At 49.3% G+C, this 19,017-nt stretch overlaps 2 protein-coding genes across 5 annotated transcripts in view; one reads left to right on the top strand and one right to left on the bottom strand.

Moving 5' to 3' along the window:
* Fam131b (family with sequence similarity 131 member B) overlaps positions 1–11,121 on the bottom strand; it is a 27,818-nt gene extending 16,697 nt beyond the window's left edge. Inside the window, exon 1 of one of the 2 annotated variants that reach the window (XM_020181124.2) lies at positions 10,902–11,121. The gene's annotated coding sequence lies outside the window, so the exon portion shown is untranslated. Of the gene's footprint in view, positions 1–9,841; positions 10,034–10,901 lie in introns of those variants that run through there. The other variant, XM_074061460.1, reaches the window with a different exon arrangement.
* On the top strand, positions 10,254–18,982 carry Zyx (zyxin). Of its 3 annotated transcripts, none has more exons than XM_020181115.2 (10): positions 10,254–10,395; positions 10,543–10,764; positions 11,163–11,362; positions 11,508–11,600; positions 11,723–12,289; positions 16,414–16,534; positions 16,658–16,827; positions 16,931–17,109; positions 17,944–18,064; positions 18,453–18,982. In XM_020181115.2, the coding sequence occupies exons 2-10, from the start codon at positions 10,563–10,565 to the stop codon at positions 18,555–18,557; spliced, it is 1,758 nt and encodes a 585-aa protein (XP_020036704.1). In that variant the 5' UTR covers positions 10,254–10,395; positions 10,543–10,562; the 3' UTR covers positions 18,558–18,982. The 3 variants fall into 3 exon arrangements, with proteins under 3 accessions (XP_020036704.1, XP_020036702.1, XP_020036703.1); XM_020181113.2 differs by having other exon boundaries at positions 16,399–16,534; XM_020181114.2 differs by having other exon boundaries at positions 10,268–10,395; positions 10,546–10,764; positions 16,399–16,534.
* Positions 18,983–19,017: the final 35 nt, after the last annotated feature.

Raw genomic sequence — 19,017 nt, 5'->3', positions numbered from 1 at the left:
TGTGTTCTTACTACAATAAAGTTAAGTGGAAAAGAAGACCATTGCTTTTTTCTAACTTAGGAGTTCCAGAGCTAACTGTTCTTCTGTTCTGTGTGTTTAAGAATGGGTGTGTGATCCTGGCCTATGTGTTCAGATCATTGTTTAGTTAAGGTTTTGTCACTATGATAAGCTGATGGGGACAAGCCATTCCTTTCCTGGGTGGGGGTTCACCTGTGGGCTGTTCACTCAATGAGTCAATCATAATAGTCTGGCTTGCCAGTGGATACACCTAGATGGCAAAATTCAAAGGAAAGTGGAAACTTTGAACTGCAGGTGATGTTTGTGTGTGTTTCTGTGTGTGTATGTGTGTGTCTTTAACTTAAAGAAAAATTACAACCTGGTACCAGTGGCTAACACCTATAATCCTAGTTACTTGGGAGGCTGAGATCTGGAGGATCACAGTTCAAGGCAAGCCCATCTCCTAACTAAGCAGGTTGAGTGCCTGCTTTGCAAGCATGAAGACTTGAGTTTAAGCATCAGTCCCATGAAAAAAAAAAAAGGAAAAAAATTACACAAGTAATATGAACTCATTTTAGAAAATTAAAAAATGCAAACAAAAAGAAGAAAATCAGTCATCACTCTATGTCTTACACTATTTACATTCTGATATATTTCCTTTCAAACATTTTTGTGTATGTATATGTTTATGTGGGATGTGTGTGTTTATTTCTGTATGTGTGTGCAATAGGTGGCTGGTGGTAACAGGGCTGACTTTTATTACTGAATGTGGAAAAGTTGCAAACAAGTTCTTTATTTTAATATGGGAATTGGAACTTGCCACTTGATCTTTCTCTTTAGTTTCTGTCACTAAGCTACATGTGTGTAGGCATGAAGCTGGTAGAGTGAAGTTTAACCCAGGCCTTGGGTTTTGTAAGTAACACACACACACACACACACACACACACACACACAGAGTGTGTGGGAGGGGGATTGACAGGAGTGATTATAATGATTGTCCAAGGAATTTAAACTAATATGGAAGGCATAAGAGGGGAAAGTTAGAAAGAAACATTGACATTGTGTGTCTCAATAGGTCCAAGGGTTGTTCCAGTTAAGGTAAAAGAAAGGAAGGAACTGGAAAAGTACAGAGAGCTGATTGGATAGAAGATGGCTTTAAAATTAAGATAGTAACAAGATGGGACAAAGAGTATTTGGACCTGAGTTGTGCAATGTTTTGGCTACTGTCAATATGTGACCACTGAGCACTGCAATGGGCCTAGCATGAATTGAGACTATCAGTATAAAATACACTCCAAATTTCTATGACTTAGCAGCAAGAAAATAGAAAATATTTCACTAATAATTTTTGAAATACTGTTCATATGTTGAAATGGTAATATTTTGGATATATTGTTTGAAGGTACATTATTAAAATTAATGTCATTGGTTTATTTTTCACTTTTTAATAATTATGTGTGTGGCTCACATCATATTTGTTTTATTTCATTGGGTAGTGATGGAGGTAGGGTAAAGTCATGAGAGGAAAGAAGTTCAAAGAGAGGCAAGTGGAAGGAAAGATCATCTATGTGGGCACTGAAATGACCAAGAATTCATAGCAGAGTCATTCTGGAGTGAAAGTGAACTAGAATGTATCAGTATTCAAGAAATGAGGATGTATGGTCCAGGGTGATAGATGACTGTGCACATACGTGTAGGAGCATACAGTTTGATGACATAGGGAGTAGTATACAGTTTGATGAGTTAGGGAGGAAGGAAGGGGAATTGTCTGGACATGCAATGAGAATCCAAAGAGATATTTGTTCTGTAGTTAGGACTAGTGCTAAGAAGGTTGTGGTGAAGACACTTGAAAGAGCTACAGAAGTGTGTTCGCAAGAAGAGATCCAGGTTAGAGCAAGAAGGGAGCGAACATTTTTCTAAGAATGATCTGTGAGCTTCCAAGGGCATCTGGACAGATGTTAAATGGGTAGGGGAGCAAGATGTAGGGTGAGCTGAGGACCTGAGGCTTCTTTGGGAACTGACATATAGGCATTAAGGAACTTAGTGAGAGAGCTCTGGTGGTCTCAAAGCAGAGGAGCCAAGGCTGTGAGTGCAAGGAGGGTTGGAAGGAGTGGGTGTCCTTTCTTCACTTCTGCTGGAACATAAAGAAGTGGGAAAGGGCAGTCCTAACTGAGTGTGAGGAAGGATGCATACCTCTCTTTTTCACATGGGCACCAAATTCTGGAAACCATCAAAGCCTATCATCCTAAGCCCTCTCAAACTTCTTATGCAAAGAATAACACTTTAGGAAGTGTTAACTAGTGGAAGGAAGTTAGACTATTGGGCATGTTCCCTTGAAAGGGATATTGGGACCTTGACTCCTTCTCTCTTTGCTTTCAGGCCACCATGAGGTAAGCAGTTTCCTCCACTGTCTGCTTCTGCCATGATGTACTGTGCCCTCACAGGCCCAAAATCAGGAGGACTAAGCAACCATGGATTGAAATGTCTGAAACCATGAGCAAAAATAAACTTTTCATCCTTTAAATTTATTTACTTCAGGTATTTTGCCACCGTGATGGAAAGCTGACAAACAACTTAATAGTTGATTTTTTTCAGCCAATAATAGCTTCAAATTGCTACTCATAGAGATGACTTATAAAGGTGAGCTTTCAGTATAATTCTCTCTCCTCTGTTCTAGATGTGGATTTCCAACAATCCTTTGTATCAGCTTATTCTGGGCATGTCCAAAAGGAAATATGTAATGTTGCTCCCAGAACTGTGCTCCACACACCATGTAGGAGTTGCTGGACTGGGCCAGCAATGTCTTCTTTCTATCACTGGTTCTGTCCATGATTTCATGTCCCCCACAACTGTCTAATCTTTTCCACTTTTGTCCATCTTCACAAACCTTCCCTCTGTACCCAAGCTCTATAATAGCCTTTTTTTTTTTTTCAGTACTGGGGTTTGAATTCAGGTCCTTCACCTTCAGCCACTCCACCAGCCCTATTTTTGTGATGGGTTTTTTAAGATAGGATCTGGCGAATTATTTTCCCAGGCTGGCTTCAAACTGTGATCCTCCTGATCTCTGCCTCCTGAATAGCTAGGATTATAGGTATGAACCACTGGCGCCTGGCTATAGTAGCCTCTTAACTGTACACATCTGTACAGCTCCTCCTGCTATTGTCTACACTGCCTTAGGGTGGTATTTCCAATATTCCAAAACTTTTCATGCCATTCTTTTCTAATATAAAACTCTGCAGCATTTCCCCATCGTTCTCAGGATAAAGCCAAAGCTCTTCCTCACATTCTGCAGTCTCTCCACTCCACCCAGCCTTCTCTCACCTGTGCGTGCCCCTCACTCTCAGATGTCTCGCCAGGCTGCATTTCCTGGGGTCCTTTTGTGGGCTGTGCCCATTGCTGTCTCAGAGCTTTGTAAGAGTTGTTTCCCTCTGCACAGAATGCTTACCCCTCCCACTCTGCCCAGTAAATTCCTGCCTATCTTCCGGAGTCAGTTTGAATATTCCTTCCTTGATCTACCAGACCAGGTCACATCTCCCAATTATATCCTCTTTCAGGTCCCTGTAACAGCTGCAGTTTTACTTTTGTCATTATGTGATGAGAATTTTTCTCTTCTAGTGGATTCCCTAAGGGCATTGGAATGTCAGTGAGGGCTGGGATCATGTCTGTCTTTGCTCAGTATTATAATCCAGTGCCTAAGGAAATGCCCTGCATTTACTTATTTATTGCTCAGTAAATATTTCTTGAATAAACGAATGATTCAAGATGTTAAAAAAAAAAAAACTCATTCTTTATCAAATACAGGGCCTTCCTTGATCCAGTATGCAATTTCAATGGATCTGGAACTCAGTTTCAGTCAATAATTGTGTGTAAGGACCTGGCTTTGTGCCAGGCACTGTGCTAGGCCTGCTCTGTTGCTACTAAGCAGATTGGAATAACTTTGCTGCAATTGGGGAAATTACTGGATGGCTGAACTGTGGCTTCTCACACTTAGGTACAGAGGCCTGTACTAGTTTGCTCAAGCAGCTGCTGTTCTTGTTAGACCCTTTTCTTCTTTCTGACATGGCATCCATTTGCCATGATGGTCCCACCTCTGGGTAGTGAGGTAAATAGCAACCAACTGGGCAGCAGGAAGGGCAGCCCAAGGAAGCTTGAGCAAGCTCTGTGGGTTAGCTTGCAAGCACCCACTTCCTGTGTCAGATCAGCCCAGTGGATTTCTTATGTTAAGCCCACCATATTAAAGGGTATGAAAGTGGAGAAACCATAAGAAAGATGTAAATACTTTTCATCTCAAGCGAGATAGGTTATCTATCTATATTCAACCCCCACTCCTTGAAATGTTTCCTCCCTCTAATGACTTCGTTGGCTATTTTCAGTGACAAACATTCCAGCTTCTAGGCCAGGCTTTCTCTGATTTTGGCTTCTTTCTCAGTGTGAGGAGAAAGCAGCAGATGTCCCATGAGTGGCTGCCTCAGTGCCAGCAACCTGCCTGTGTTGCTGTGGGTGCCCTGGGCCTCTTTCTGCCTGCCCTTCTCAGCTCCCACGGTTGCTGACTCCTCACCACCTGACCATCTGCTTTGCTCTGCCCCCATATTTCTGGCTTGCTGACGCTTGCAGTGCCTTTGGGTGCCCATCTGGCCCAGTCCTGGGGATCAAGGACTCCTGCCTCCACTGTCCTTCTGACCTCTGCTCTATAGATGCCCTATGTAGATTTGTCTCTGTGGTCCTGTGGCCCTCATTGCTGCTTATGATAAGATGGTACACTAATGAGGATAATATAAGAAGGCCACCTAGCTATTGCAATTAGTGTCCTCACATCAAGTAAGCACTACGAGATAGGTGATCAGGAAAAAAAAAGCCAACACTTTTTTTCTTGAAGGCAAGAAATGGGGTTATTTATCTTTATAAGCAAAGTGCCTAGAAGAGAGAAGCTATTTGGTAAATACAGATTGACTTGGGGATGGGGACAGGGAGGGAAAGTAGATACAGGAGGGTGCTGTGATGACAGCCTTTTGAGCAGACCTGGAAGAAAGGAGGCCTGGGGCGTTTGTGGTTGACAGTCCTACCCTTTCTGTAGGGGAGTGGCCCCTGGGCAGAGCAGGAGGCTGCTTGACCTGGGCCTTGGCTGCAAAGATCCCTGGATCTTGCTGGAAGCTTCACCCTCCTGTCATCCTTATCACCATCCCACCCTTCCATTGTGTGTAAAGTTCCACCTGCCAGAGATTCTTCTGTATTGACAAATGCCAGTGGGATTAGGAGGGCAATAAATTTGGCAGCCAGTGGGAAACTGTAGACCATGTGTACATGGCTCTTAGTACAAACAATAAGCAAAAAGTCCTGATGGTGTTCATTCTTCTCCTTTTTTGTTTCTTAGATTATAAGAGTAATACATGTTCACAGAGGGAAATACAACAATTTTTGAGAAACCTTCTGGAAAGGTACTACTATACAAAAACATGCATACTATCACTCACAGATATAGGAGGGGTGTGTGTGTGTGTGTGTACACATGCAGATAGATGGAATTTGATGGCATTATGAGACAAAGTTGTGGCCTATGGGTATTAAGTGAGGGGGTTCAGTACAAGACAGAATTGAAAAGGCTGTGGAGGGTCAGCCTGGAACATCAGAAGAAGAGAGCCATAGTATACAAAAATGTAAGGTGTAAGTGAGGTTGGGGGTGGGGAGAAATGGGCAGGACTCTTTTAAACAACAAAATATTTGTGTTGCAAAAAATTGTGCAGCTTAGTGAAAATTCAACAGTTCGCTTCAGCGTCTTTAACAGATGAATGAGGTAAAGGGTATTCTCAGTTCTTTTTGCATGAAGAATAAGTGGAGGCAATATATTTAAAAGAGCTTAGCATTGTGCCTGTAACAACCCACTATGCATTATCTGTGTGCTCTTTTTTCTTTTCTCTTTCGTGGTGTTGGAGATCAAATCCAGGGCCTCATGCTTGGCTAGGCAAGTGCTCTACCACTGAGCTTCATCCCCAGGCCTAAGTGCACACAGTTATTGTGGTTATTACTGTGAAGTGGTGTGTTGGTCTGTTTGTTAGAATGTTTAGGTAGGTGCCTGGCATATAATCGCCTTTATCTGCTTGCAGCCAACATATGAAAAGACCTCCTGAGAGCATCCTTCTTTTTGTTTTGGAATTCATTTTTTGTCACTGTCTTCTTTCTTCTTTTTTCTTCCATGAATGGCTTTACACTGTGTACCCTTGAAGAAAACTTTCTGGTGGATATAAATCCTTGCAGGTATGTTTTAGGATGTAAAGGTCAGTGACCATTTTCTTACTTTCTCTCCCTGGCCTGATCCCAAGCTGTTGTGTATGCTTTAGGTGGGGACATCCATTCATTTGCTGCACTTTATGCATACCTGAAGATAACAATCAGCATTGCTTGCTTAAGAAAAATATGTGTAGCTGGCAAATATTTTCTCCTACTCTGTAGGTATTCTCTTCAGTTTAGAGACCATTTCTTTTGATAAACAGAAGCTTTTTAGCTTTATGAGGTCCCATTTATCTATGCTATCTCTTAGTTGCTGTGCTGCTGGGGTTTCATTGAGAAAGTTCTTACCTATACCTACTAACTCCAGAGTATTAACTACTCTTTCCTGTATCAACTGAAGAGTTTGGGGTCTGATATTGAGACCTTTGATCCATTTTGAGCTAATCTTGGTATAGGGTGATATACATGGATCTAGTTTCAGTTTTTTGCAGACTGCTAACCAGTTTTCCCAGCAGTTTTCGTTGAAGAGGCTGCTATTTCTCCATCGTGTATTTTTAGCTCCTTTGTCAAAGCCAAGTTGCTTATAGTTGTGTGGCTTCATATCTGGGTCCTCTATTCTGTTTCACTGGTCTTCATGTCTGTTTTTCTGCCAGTACCATGCTGTTTTTATCGTTATTGCTTTGTAATGTAGTTTGAAAAGCTAAACATTGATCCACCATCTGATCCAGCAATACCACTCTTGGGGATATACCCAAAAGACTGTGACACAGGTTACTCCAGAGGCACCTGCACACCCATGTTTATTGCAGCACTATTCACAATGGCCAAGTTATAGAAACAGCCAAGATGCCCCACCACTGATGAATGGATCAAGAAAATGTGGTATCTATACACAATGGAATTTTACGCAGCCATGAAGAAGAACGACATGTTATCATTCGCTGGTAAATGGATGGAATTGGAGAACATCATTCTGAGTGTGGTTAGCTTAGCCCAAAAGACCAAAAATCGTATGTTCTCCCTCATATGTGGACATTAGATCAAGGGCAAACACAACAAGGGGATTGGACTTTGAGCACATGATAAAAGCGAGAGCACACAAGGGAGGGGTGAGGATAGGTAAGACACCTAAAAAATTAGCTAGCATTTGTTGCCCTTAACGCAGAGAAACTAAAGCAGATACCTTAAAAGCAACTGAGGCCAATAGGAAAAGGGGACAGGAACTAGAGAAAAGGTTAGATCAAAAAGAATTAACCTAGCAGGTAACACACACGCACAGGAAATTAGTGTGAGTCAACTCCCTGTATAGCTATCCTTATCTCAACCAGCAAAAACCCTTGTTCCTTCCTATTATTGCCTATACTCTCTGTTCAACAAAATTAGAGATAAGGGCAAAATAGTTTCTGCCGGGTATTGAGGGGGTGGGGGAGAGAGGGAGGGGGCGGAGTGGGTGGTAAGAGAGAGGGTGGGGACAGGGGGGAGAAATGACCCAAGCCTTGTATGCACATATGAATAATAAAACAATAAAAAAAAGAAGAAAAATATGTAAGAGTTGGCAATACCTCCTCGTTGTCTGCATTTAATAGCATTGATTCTGAAGTTCCACGTGAGCATCCTGGGTTAGGGATTCTGTCCTGTGAAATTCTGTGTGCATCTACTTGTGTTTAGAATGGCCGAGTTAAAAATCTTAGCTTTAATATTCTGCATCCTGAATACTCTTAGATGTCAGTAAAACTAAGCCTGCATATGCACTCTTTTATTCTTGATTTATAAATAGGTTCGTCTGCCTAACAATTACACATACTCTATTTTGCACATGCACATTCCTTAAAGAAGCTTTTAGAGGGTAGGTGGCTTTTAGTTTTATGAAGTTAATCTGGAAACGGTGTTAATTTTTTTCCCTATGTGGACATATTTGGAAGGATGCGATGAGACCTTTTGTCTGTAAAGCCCAAGAAACAATCACTAACATGCACAGGAAATCCAGTATCAAATTTCTAACAGATCTCCATAGGGACAGGCGGGAACCAGCTTGTGCGTGTCAGAGGGAATGTGTGTACCTGCACACTTTGTCTCATACATTGCCACACATATTGTGACTATGACAAAGACAGTAAGATCCTGGAAAAAAGAAAGACCAGTGGGGTCTGAGAAGGAATGAAGATATAGTCATAGATATAATTAAGGACTTAAGGTGGAAGGAAGGAGAGGGCACTGCATATACCAAGACCTGTGAGAGATTTGCTGGGCAACCAGAAATAACGTGGGGGAAAACTGCCTTAGGTTAACTGGGTCAGAATTTCCATTCTAGGCAAAACTGGGATTTGAATAGCACTTGAGTATTATATAGAATTTTCAGATATGATATTTCATTTATTTCTAATGCAATAGGGCAGTTGAAAACCATCACTCTTACAGATGGAGAAAGTTAAGTAGAATGACTGAAGAGATTTGTAGGTTGAGCATCAAGCTGAGATTTTGCTCTGGGCATCACCCTGGGATTTTGTTCTGGCCTTACTCTGCTCTGGGCATCCAGTGTTGCCTCAGCTGGCATAGGGTACAAGGGAATAAATTCTGACTTGCCTTTGGCCCTGTGTGAGCCTCTTCAGCCCCCGTTTTCTAATCATAAATTAATGGGGTTGTTAACCTGGTACTAAAGATAACCCACATGTTCCTGAACTACTGTGCAGGGTGCAGCGGAAATGGAGGGCCAGGAACTGGAAGCTGACTATACTATGAACAAGATAACTGACTGGGATGACAGGATGAGAGAAAAGAAAGAGCCTGAGGGTGATATTGTACTTATAGAGGGCAAAAGGCATGACTCCATAATTTGCACGTAGTGAGTGTGGAAAAATTCAGATGGCGATTGTGTAAGTTTTCGTGTACAATTAAAAACAAAAACCTGCCGGGCGCGTTGGCCCGTATCTGTAATCCTAGCTACTCAGGAGGCAGAGATTAGGAGGATCGCGGCTCCAAGCCAGCCGGGATAAATAGTTCACGAGACCCTATCTCGAAAAAGCCCATCACAGAAACGGGCTGGTGGAATGGCTCAAGGTGTAGGCCCTCAGTTCAAGTCCCTGTACCGAAAAAAAAAAAAACCAACAAAAAAACCCACATCAAAACAAAAACCCATGTCTGGTCTCTTGGCACGGAGTCGCAGGATGAAGAATCCAGTCGGGCCAGTGGGGGGCTCCACCAAATCCTCAAAAGCCCCGCTGTACCCCAAAAGCTCCTGGAGGGGGTGGATCGCGGTGGGCGCTGAAGAACTGTGGGGACTGGTCGCCTGTGTGTACGTGGGTCCCCCCAGGTCCAAAGCCCACCGGCAGCCAGGCCTCGGCCCCGCCCCCGCACCTTCATTCTTGGGCTCTGCGCGCGGGACACCCTCGGGCAACTGATCTGCAGGCGGGGGCGCGGGCAATGAGAATCCCTAGAAGACTTAAGAGGCTGCCCAGAGGTGGAAGTTAGATTCCCCCAAGAACGCGTGTGAGATTCCTGCTCACCCTCTCGCCGGCCGCAGAAGGGCCTGGCGAGGGGCTCAGAGTGGGAGAACGCCCGCTCGCCATCCCCGCCCAGCCGACAGCCCGGTTCCAACCCAGCCCTGCAAGCCCCGGCTGACCTGAGGGTGTTTGGGGCGCGGAGCTGCCGGCTTGGGAGAGGAGCAGCAGGGAATAACGGGGGGACAGGTAACGGCAGGCCCGGAGAGGGGGGCTGGGCTGCCTCGGTACCTCTGGGACACCCGCCCGCCGGCTCAGTCCGGAGTGGGGACGGTGAGTCAGATCTCGGGCACTCGCGGGTCGGGCGGGGGGCGGGGCAGGTCAGGAAATGACATCAGAGGCCTGTGCTAGGGGAAGGGTGGTCTGTGCCCGGCGGGGGCGGCGGTGAGTGGGGCGGCCGCGGGAGGACCTCTGCTGAGCCTCCGGCCCGGGGCAGGATCAGGGCCCCTTCCTGGGGGAGTTTCCTCCTTGCCCGCCCTCCCCGGCTCTCCCCGCCCCCTCTCCGGGCCGCTCCTTGTATGGTCTGGGCGCCTTTCTCTCCCCGCCCCCTCCCGCCCCCCCTCTTCCTTGCGTCCCTCCCTGCCTGGCTGGAAGCTGCTCGGGACCGGGACGCAGAGTCCGCGGACCCGGCGCCGAGGCGGTCGCCCGAGACGCTGCGCTCACGCTCCCGCCAGCGGTAAGGCGCGGGGAGCGGGCCCCCGGCCCCGAGAAGGGAGCGCGGGGAGGGGAGGGTGGGGTCGCCGAAGGGCGCTGGGACCACCAGGCTGTCCTCAGCCCGGCGGCGCGGCTCTGCTAACCTGGCGACCCACACCCCCACCCCCAGCAGCCCGGCCCGGCCCGGCCATGGCGGCCCCCCGCCCGCCTCCGGTGATCTCCGTCTCGGCTCCGGCTTTTTACGCCCCGCAGAAGAAGTTCGGCCCGGTGGTGGCCCCAAAACCCAAAGTGAATCCTTTTCGGCCTGGGGACAGCGATCCTCCCGCTGCGGCAGGGGCCCAGCGCGCACAGATGGGTCGGGTGGGCGAGATCCCCCCGCCGCCCCCGGAAGGTATAAGCTGTGCTTGGGGGCTGGACGCCGGCCGGCGCCAGGGTGGGGGCGGCGGTTTCGGGAATTTGGGGGTGCCTGGAAAGGTTGTTGCGGAGGGGGCTGGGCGCAGCTACCCTGTCCCGAGCAGATGTTCTTACCTCATCGTGGAGCTCATGGCTGGGAGCCAGGGCTCCTGGGACCGTTCCAAGTCTCCCGCCTGGGGGTGGGAGGCGCGAATATGGGCCAGGAATCTTCCCTTCTGGATCCGTTCTCCGACGTGTAACGGGAGCTGCCCCACTCCTCTGCCGAGTCGCTCTGGGACCCCGAAAGAGTTGTCGAATTAGGGTTAGCGCTGTAGACGCAGGGGAACTGGGGGAAAGAGGGATCTACTGATGATCCTCTCCCTTCTTCCTACCCAGACTTTCCCTTACCTCCGCCCCCTCTCCTTGGGGATGGTGAGGACACGGAGGCTGCTCTGGGAGGTCCCTTCCCACCTCCACCTCCCCCAATCGAGGAGGAACCGTTTCCCCCTGCACCTCTGGAGGACATCTTTCCTTCCCCGCCGCCTCCACTGGAGGAGGAGGGAGGGCCTGAGGCCCCCGCCCCGCTCCCTCCGCAGGTACGGGGCCTGGGAGGGCGGCTGCGCCCAGACAACCCCTAAGAAAAAGGAGAGGTCTTTCCTCTTACCTCTCCTTCCACTCTGCCTTGTTGGGCAGGGGTAGGAAGGGAGGACTGGGATGGTTCTCTGACCCCTGACCCTCTAGCCCAGGGAGAAGGTGAGCAGTATTGACCTGGAGATTGACTCTCTGTCTTCGCTCCTGGATGACATGACAAAGAATGATCCCTTCAAAGCCAGGGTAAGGGACGGGACAGAAGGAAGAGCTGGGCTGGGGGAAATAAAAAGAGGGGGAGGGATAGAACTATGGAGAGTGGCAGCTCCCTCTAAATGCACTCCTCTCCTCCCTGCCTTCCCTTGCAGGTGTCATCTGGATATGTACCCCCACCAGTTGCTACTCCATTTGTCCCCAAGTCGAGTCCTAAACCTGCGTCTGGGGGCACAGCACCTCTGCCTCCTTGGAAGGCCCCTTCTAGTGCTCAGCCTCCATCTCAGGCTCAGCCTCCGTCTCAGGCTCAGCCTCAGAGCCAGATACTCTTCCATGTCCAGCCCCAGCCCCAGCCCCAGCCCCAGGCCAAGCCTCAGGTCAAGCTCCATGTCCAGCCCCAGCCCCAGGCCAAGCCCCAGGCCCAACCCCAGCCTGTGTCTCCAGCTAACACACAGCCCCGAGGTTCCCCAGCTCCATCTCCAGCCCCTAAGTTTTCTCCAGTGGCTCCCAAGTTTACTCCTGTGGCTTCGAAATTCAGCCCTGGAGCCCCAGGTGGACCTGGATCACAGCCTAATCAAAAATTGGGGCCTCCTGAAGCTCCATCTTCCACCAGCACAGGCTCCCCTCAGCCTCCCAGCTTCATCTATGCTCAGCAGAGGGAGAAACCCCGAGTACAGGAGAAGCAGCACCCAGCACCCCCTCCGGTTCAAAACCAAAGCCAGGTGAGGGACTGGTTAAGGCTGAAGGCCTGGGGCTGGGGTGGGGCTATGAAAGGAGCCAGAGAAGAATGGACAGGTGTTGGAGAGGGAGTCAGTACACTGGGGGTGGTGGTATGGGAGTATTCACCTTTGAGGTTCCACTGGTAGAATATAGGGAGAAAAAGCTCTTTTGGGCAAGGGGCTTGGCTGGTCTGGCACTGGGTGGGGCTGACTCAGTGCGGAGCAGCAAGGGCTCAGAATTAGGATTTGGGCCACCTTCCCTTGCATTTCTGCCCCAGAATGTTAAAGGGGAGAATGAGATCACCAGTCCAGCCTTGGTTTTTCCAGTTCTTGGGCCTTGAGTTAATCTCCCAGCTCTGAGCACTTTCAGTGCCTAAGGGCCCATCTGGAGATAAGAGCCTGTAGCAGTAAACATTGGCTGGGCTAGCATAAGCTAAGTGCCAGGCACTGTGCTCAGTGGCAGGGACACACAAGGGAAGAGATCCTTAAAACAGGTTCAGTCTTCTTAATTGATGAACCTAGGATAGAATTCCTGGCTTAGCTTCTCATATGTCGCCAGATCCCAAGTTAGGTGAACTTTCCCCCTCACTTTCTCCAGGTTCTAAATATACTATCTATTCCCTATGATCATTATGAAAAGTAAGTTAACCAATGCTTAGAAAGTGCTGGGCTCTCTTTGGCACACAAATGCTCAAAATAGAAACAAAGGAAATGGTTCTTGCCCTTTAGTTCAGGAGCTCTTTTGAGTTGAAGTAACCTGATGGTCACCTGGTCCAACCATCCATGGAGTTTACCTGATGAATGTTTGTATATAATCTGACACAGTATAGGAAGAAATGCCAAGTGCCCTTAAGTTCCTATAACTCAGAATCCTGTGAGTTAAAGGAACTCAGAACAGGGAGCCAGCTTGGGGACTGGCAAGTCATGAGGAGGTTGGTATGCCTGAAAGGATGGGAGGAGTTGAGAATTCAGACCAGAGGGAACAATATTTGAATGAAAAAAGCATGGGCAAAACTCAGGGGGTGTTTAGAGAACAGAAAGCAGAAGGTTCCTGTGGGGAAAAAGAGCTATACTCAGAGGTAGGTGGGGGCTAGAGGAAGTAGGAAATGAAATTGCAACCTGGGAGTTTGTGCATATTGGAGAATCATTAATGACTTGAATAGTGTATGGTTGGGTCTGGAGGGCTGGTAAAAACTGTGCTTTTGGATGTTTTCTGCTGAGTTTTTTCAGCAGAGATGTGTATGAGAGGTAGGGAAGTCAGTGATGTGTGTGAGTTCACTCCTGGGTCACAGTAACATAAGTTACAAAGAAAAATAAGACCCAGGGACGAATATTGTTACAAAGGAAAGGCCTACAGGAGGAGGCAACTGATAAGCAGTTGTAAGAAGAGAAGAGGGAGAGGAGGAAAAAATGCCAGACCCTGGGTGTGTTGGGAAGTGACAGTATTGCTGACAAAATAGAGAAGTCCAGAAGGGGAAATGGATTGGACAGGAAGAGGAGGGTCCAGTTGTCAGCATGTTGAGCAATGGGTTCCAGGAGCACTTGCTCTTAGCTGGAAATGTGACATAGATTCATGAATAGGCCCCAAACCATGTACAAGGGGACACTGAGGTAATAGGAGCTGACAGGCTTGCAGAGACTTTGTAGAGGGAGCTGAGGGCCTTGGGAGGAACCTTGGATCATGCCACGTTGGCAAGGTGGGAGAAGAAGAATAGCAAAGAGGGAGGGAGCAGTGCTAGAGAAGGAAAGGGTCCCAGGACAAAATCCAGAGGAGTGAATGAAGGGACTGGGGGGCTGTTCAGCAGGGGCTTGGCGAGCAGGACTCAGATTTATCTATTAGGACATTGTAGATGACCTAGTAGTCAAGACCATTAGGTCACGGTCCTGGGTTGACTTAACCAATAGTAGAGAAAATTCACCGAGTACTCCTATGGGAGGTCTCAGGGACAGACTAGTGCAGGTCAGATGGTCTCCCAAGTTCACAGGGTTATGCAGAGGTCAGTGAGGGTGGCCCATTTGTGCTCTGTGGTAGGGGTAACATATAAGGAGTTGAGGAGGGAATGTGGAGTTTGTAGGGTAGCTTGGTCCCGAAGGTTAACAGTGAAAAGGACAAGGGAAAGACTGAGTGCACCTGTGTGTATATGTTTCGAGTTACAGGAGGAAGGCCCAGGTATTCCAGGAGGGAGAAGCCAGTGGGGAAGGACTCAGTGCCTGAGAGCAGGAACTGATTCCCATGGAGTAAGGACAGGGTGGCATGTATGATGTTTGCTGTGGAGAGGAAGGACAAGGGAGCTTACACTGGCTGGCTGCCAGGCATGTAGTGGGTGAGGTCATCAGTGAGCAGTGAGGGGCAAAGCTGTTGGGGGCTGGGGGAGATGGAAAAGGTTTGGAACAGCTGCTGTGGGGAAGGCAACTGGGAATCAGCTGGAGCCAAATACCAGACAGAGAAGCTGGGGCTGGAGGGTGTGGAGGGCACTGCAGTGTTTTGGGAAGTCACTCTGCAGTGTTCAGTTTCTCTCCACCTACTTTCTGCAGCTTGGAGGCAGAAACAGGAAGCAGTCCGTGGTGTGACCTGGGGTTGGAGATGGGGCTAGATAGCCCTGTGTGGCTGAGTGTGCAGGAGTGACAATGGTAACCTTGTAGATAGAGCTGGTTGAGAGGCCAGCCTGGAGGCTGCTGGCTGGGCAAAGCACATGGGACAGGTGGGGAGTCTGGCACTCCAGGTTTTCTGCTAGGGTCACTTAGTAGGGAATGGTAAAAAGAGAGGTTTTTACCATTGGTTGGGAGGGACTTTGGAAGCAAAGAGCTCACAAACCTTAGGTTGCAGTTGTCCTGAGGTAGAAGGTGTGATGGAGAGAAGTTTGGGATCTTGGGTGTTGAGGAGCAGTGACATTGTTGCAGAGAGGAAGGCAGTGGCCAGTAGTGTCCTGCAGGATATGGGTGCCCACAGGGAGGGGTGTGGATAAATAGTGCATCCTTGCAAAGAATGGAGCAGGCATTTACACTGGAGAGCAAGAGCAGGATGAATACCTTCCCTGTCTCCAGAAGGCCAGGAAGGGAAGCCTGGAGAGGAAAAAGGTGAATTTTGCATTCAGAGCATGAGATGGCAGGAATCTTAATGGGCAAACTGCTAAGATCTGGGGGAATTTGACCTCCATGATTCTGCACTTCCTTGTGGAGGGCAGAGCAGAGCTGGTGCCGCTCTGAGTACAGCTCTGGGAGCAGGACAGGGTGAGGAGAGAGTGGTGTTGGAGGAGGTAACAGGGAGGCTTTGGGGTTCCAGGTATTGGAGAAGTAAAGGCATCAGTAGTGGGGGTCATGGTCCTGGGTAGACTTACCCAGGACCCAGAGAAGACTTATACAGTGTGCTTATGGGTGTGTTCTCATGAACACGCTGGTGCAGAAGGCCTCCCTGGGTTCTCAGGGCTATTCAGCCCCCTGTCCCTAATCACCTTCACACCTAGTCTCCAGTACTCAGGATCTCCTACATGGGAAGGGTCAACTAGCCTGGGCATTGGCCTTTGAGCCTTCTCTGAGGCCTGCTGAGAAGGAAGGGGGTTTATTGGGTAGACCAGAAATCCCTCTCCTAGGAGAGACCCTAGAGTGTCTGTGTGGGGGAGCTAGGGGCTGGACTCCTGCAGACATCTGGGGTTTAACCTGTGCTTCCCGCCTATGTTGCATCCTCATGCTGACAGGTGCTCAGCAGCAGGCAGGACGGGTAGGTGTGTGCACGTGTGTGTGCACCCATTGCGTGCCCCTCTTCTATGGGGGACCCTGTCCAAGCATGCTCTGTGAAGTCAGTGCTTCAGTGACCTGAGCTGCTGTGTGCGTGGCCTCCGTTGCTCGGTTGTTCTGGCCTGTCTGTGACTGTCTGGGGAGCAGGGATTTGGGCAAAACGGGTGGAGGAGATGTGTCACTGTAGGAGATCCAGGCTGAGGTCTTCCTCTGCCCATCTATTATGTGTGTGGTCCTGGGGTTCGGGGCTGGAAGGGAGAAGGAGGAGCTTTAAGGGGGTCAAAGCTGAGCAACAAGGAGCCAGGTGTCAGTAGAAGAAAGGGGTCATCCGGCCTGGCAGGTTCTTGGCGGGAGCAACCGTCAAGAATATGGAGAAGGTGTTGGGGTTTCAGGTGCGCTCTCCTGGGGCCCCAGGACCCCTGACTCTGAAGGAGGTGGAAGAGCTGGAGCAGCTGACCCAGCAGCTGATGCAGGACATGGAGCATCCTCAGAGGCAGAGCGTGACAGTGAATGGTAAGCTCATAGCCCACTCTGTGGGGATACCTCCCCCTCCGTTTCTGTGCTGGCCAGGTCAGAGGTGGTGGATTCCTTGTGAGCTTGTGTCCTTCCTGATGGTGCTCTTCTGTGGCTTTCCAGAGTCCTGTGGCCGGTGCCATCAGCCACTGGCCCGGGCACAACCTGCAGTCCGTGCATTAGGGCAGCTATTCCACATCACCTGCTTTACTTGCCACCAGTGTGAACAGCAGCTCCAGGGACAGCAGTTCTACAGCCTGGAGGGGGCGCCATACTGTGAGGGCTGCTATACCGTGAGTCACAGTACAGGCTTCTGGCTGGATTGGGGGTAGATGAGCCCTGGGAGCTGGCCCTTGGTGCTAGTTCCCTGCTGACCTGGCTCTCACTGCTTCCTAGGACACCCTGGAGAAGTGTAACACCTGTGGGCAGCCCATCACTGACCGCATGCTGAGAGCTACTGGCAAAGCATACCACCCACAGTGTTTCACCTGCGTGGTCTGTGCCTGCCCTTTGGAGGGTACCTCCTTCATCGTGGACCAGGCCAACCGGCCCCACTGTGTCCCTGACTACCACAAGTAAGGACCCACATATGTCTTTTCTGAGCTCTTCTCTGGGTTCCATCCATGCTTTGTTTGATAGCCAGACTGCCTGTCACCTGGTCCCAGGATAGCATCCGACCTAGGTCTTGCTTTCTGACCCCACATCCTGCTGTAGACAGCAGGGGACAAATTGTCTGGATTTGGCTATATGGTGGCCCTAGGCCTGGTAGGAGTCCTGCTCCCTGCTAGCCTCTGCTCATTGGCCTCTTTGGCTGTATCCAGTGTGGAGCAATGTGGTTGGAGTGACTGCACTCACATGCAGACTGGGTTTTGTAAGTTCCTTTGAGCTCAGCTGTTTGGAGCACTGATTTCTCCCTAGAAACAGTGATTATAAGACTGCCACTTTCTCAGACTGGCTGACAAAATACCATCATGTAGATAAAGGGCAACTCGGGAAAACTGTAGTCTGCCCCCACCTCTAATGATTTGTCTGGTGGACTCATTTTCTGGATTCTACCTGGGTGACCAAGACCCCACATCTCTTTATACTGTCTGGGGTCAGGGCAGAGGCACCCACATACTGGGGGTAGGCCAAGGTGGGTGCAGGAGGGGCATCTTCCCTGTGCTTCCTGCTAAGCTGCAGGTGAGGTTCTGTGGGAGATGGGGCATTGGTAGGATGAATGGAGAGGCAGGAAATTCCCTTTGCTAAGGCCACCTGTGGCACTTGGTCTTTAGCCTCTTTTGTCAGCTTCCTCCAGGTGCCCTTTGGCCTTACAACCTGTGCTCTTCTGGGGAGGTGAAAGCCTGAAGTGTCCCTGACTTCTCTGACCCCATGGCTATGCTTTCTGCTCCTCCTTTCTGTCCCACCAGGCAGTACGCCCCGAGGTGCTCTGTCTGCTCGGAGCCTATCATGCCTGAGCCTGGCCGTGATGAGACTGTGCGAGTGGTCGCTCTGGACAAGAACTTCCACATGAAGTGTTACAAGTGTGAGGTCAGCCATCCCTCCTGTCTCCTTAGGAAGGTCACTTTGAATCTTGGATAAACCAAGAAAGGGACTTCCCAATGGGAGGGAAGAGTGTTGTTTTATTGTGGCAAGGAATGGGGGAACTGAATGAAGTTATAGGAGAAGAGGTCAGAATAGAGTTGAGACTGAAGACTCCAAACCTACTCTTGGAAGGCAATGGTACCCACTTCCTCTTCTGCAGGAGAGGCCTGGTGGGCACTGTGGAGTGGGGAGATAGAGAGGATGAGAAGACATGCATGAGCAAGACATTAGCTCTGAGCCTTATGAAACATTTGGTCTTTCTAATTTAAATATGTAGTAGGGTGAAGCAGGGACCTCCTCAGCCAGTGTCCTTACTACCCTTCCTTCTTCCTAGGACTGTGGGAAGCCACTGTCCATTGAGGCAGATGAAAACGGCTGCTTCCCTCTGGATGGCCATGTGCTTTGTCGGAAGTGCCACACTGCTAGAGCCCAGACCTGAGTGAGGACCAGCTTCCTTCCAGAAGGTCCATTCCATATTTTGGACCACCCACACTGAGACCAATCCTTGCCTCCACCCATCTCACCCCTCCCTCCATTCCAAACCCCTCCCCAGCATCTCAAGTGCGATAACCCAGGGCCCCACCAGGGTGCCAAGGCCCAGCCTTGGGCTCCAGTCCTTGACATTCTGCAGGGATAGCCCACCTTCCTCCAGGTCCCCACCCGAGGGGCACCAGTTTAGTGCTGCTGCTTTCACTGCTGCACCGATGCCCTTGGTTAGCCTGAGCAGCCTCTGCACTCTGCTTGCTGAGGGCTGGGGAGATGGCCTGTGCCTCTGGGAGCCTGGCCCCAGCCTGGATACCCACCCTACCCCATGCTGCCAGGTTGTGGCTACAGCTAAAAATTAAAAAACCTTGTTTTACAGAATTTTCTGTAGTCGATTGACTCTTTGGTAGTATCTG

The sequence above is a fragment of the Castor canadensis genome, chromosome 2 (genome assembly GCF_047511655.1).
Source record: "Castor canadensis chromosome 2, mCasCan1.hap1v2, whole genome shotgun sequence".
Taxonomy (NCBI): Eukaryota; Metazoa; Chordata; class Mammalia; order Rodentia; family Castoridae; genus Castor; species Castor canadensis.
Note: the sequence above shows the minus strand (reverse complement) of the source record. Positions and strands in the feature narration are given on the sequence as shown.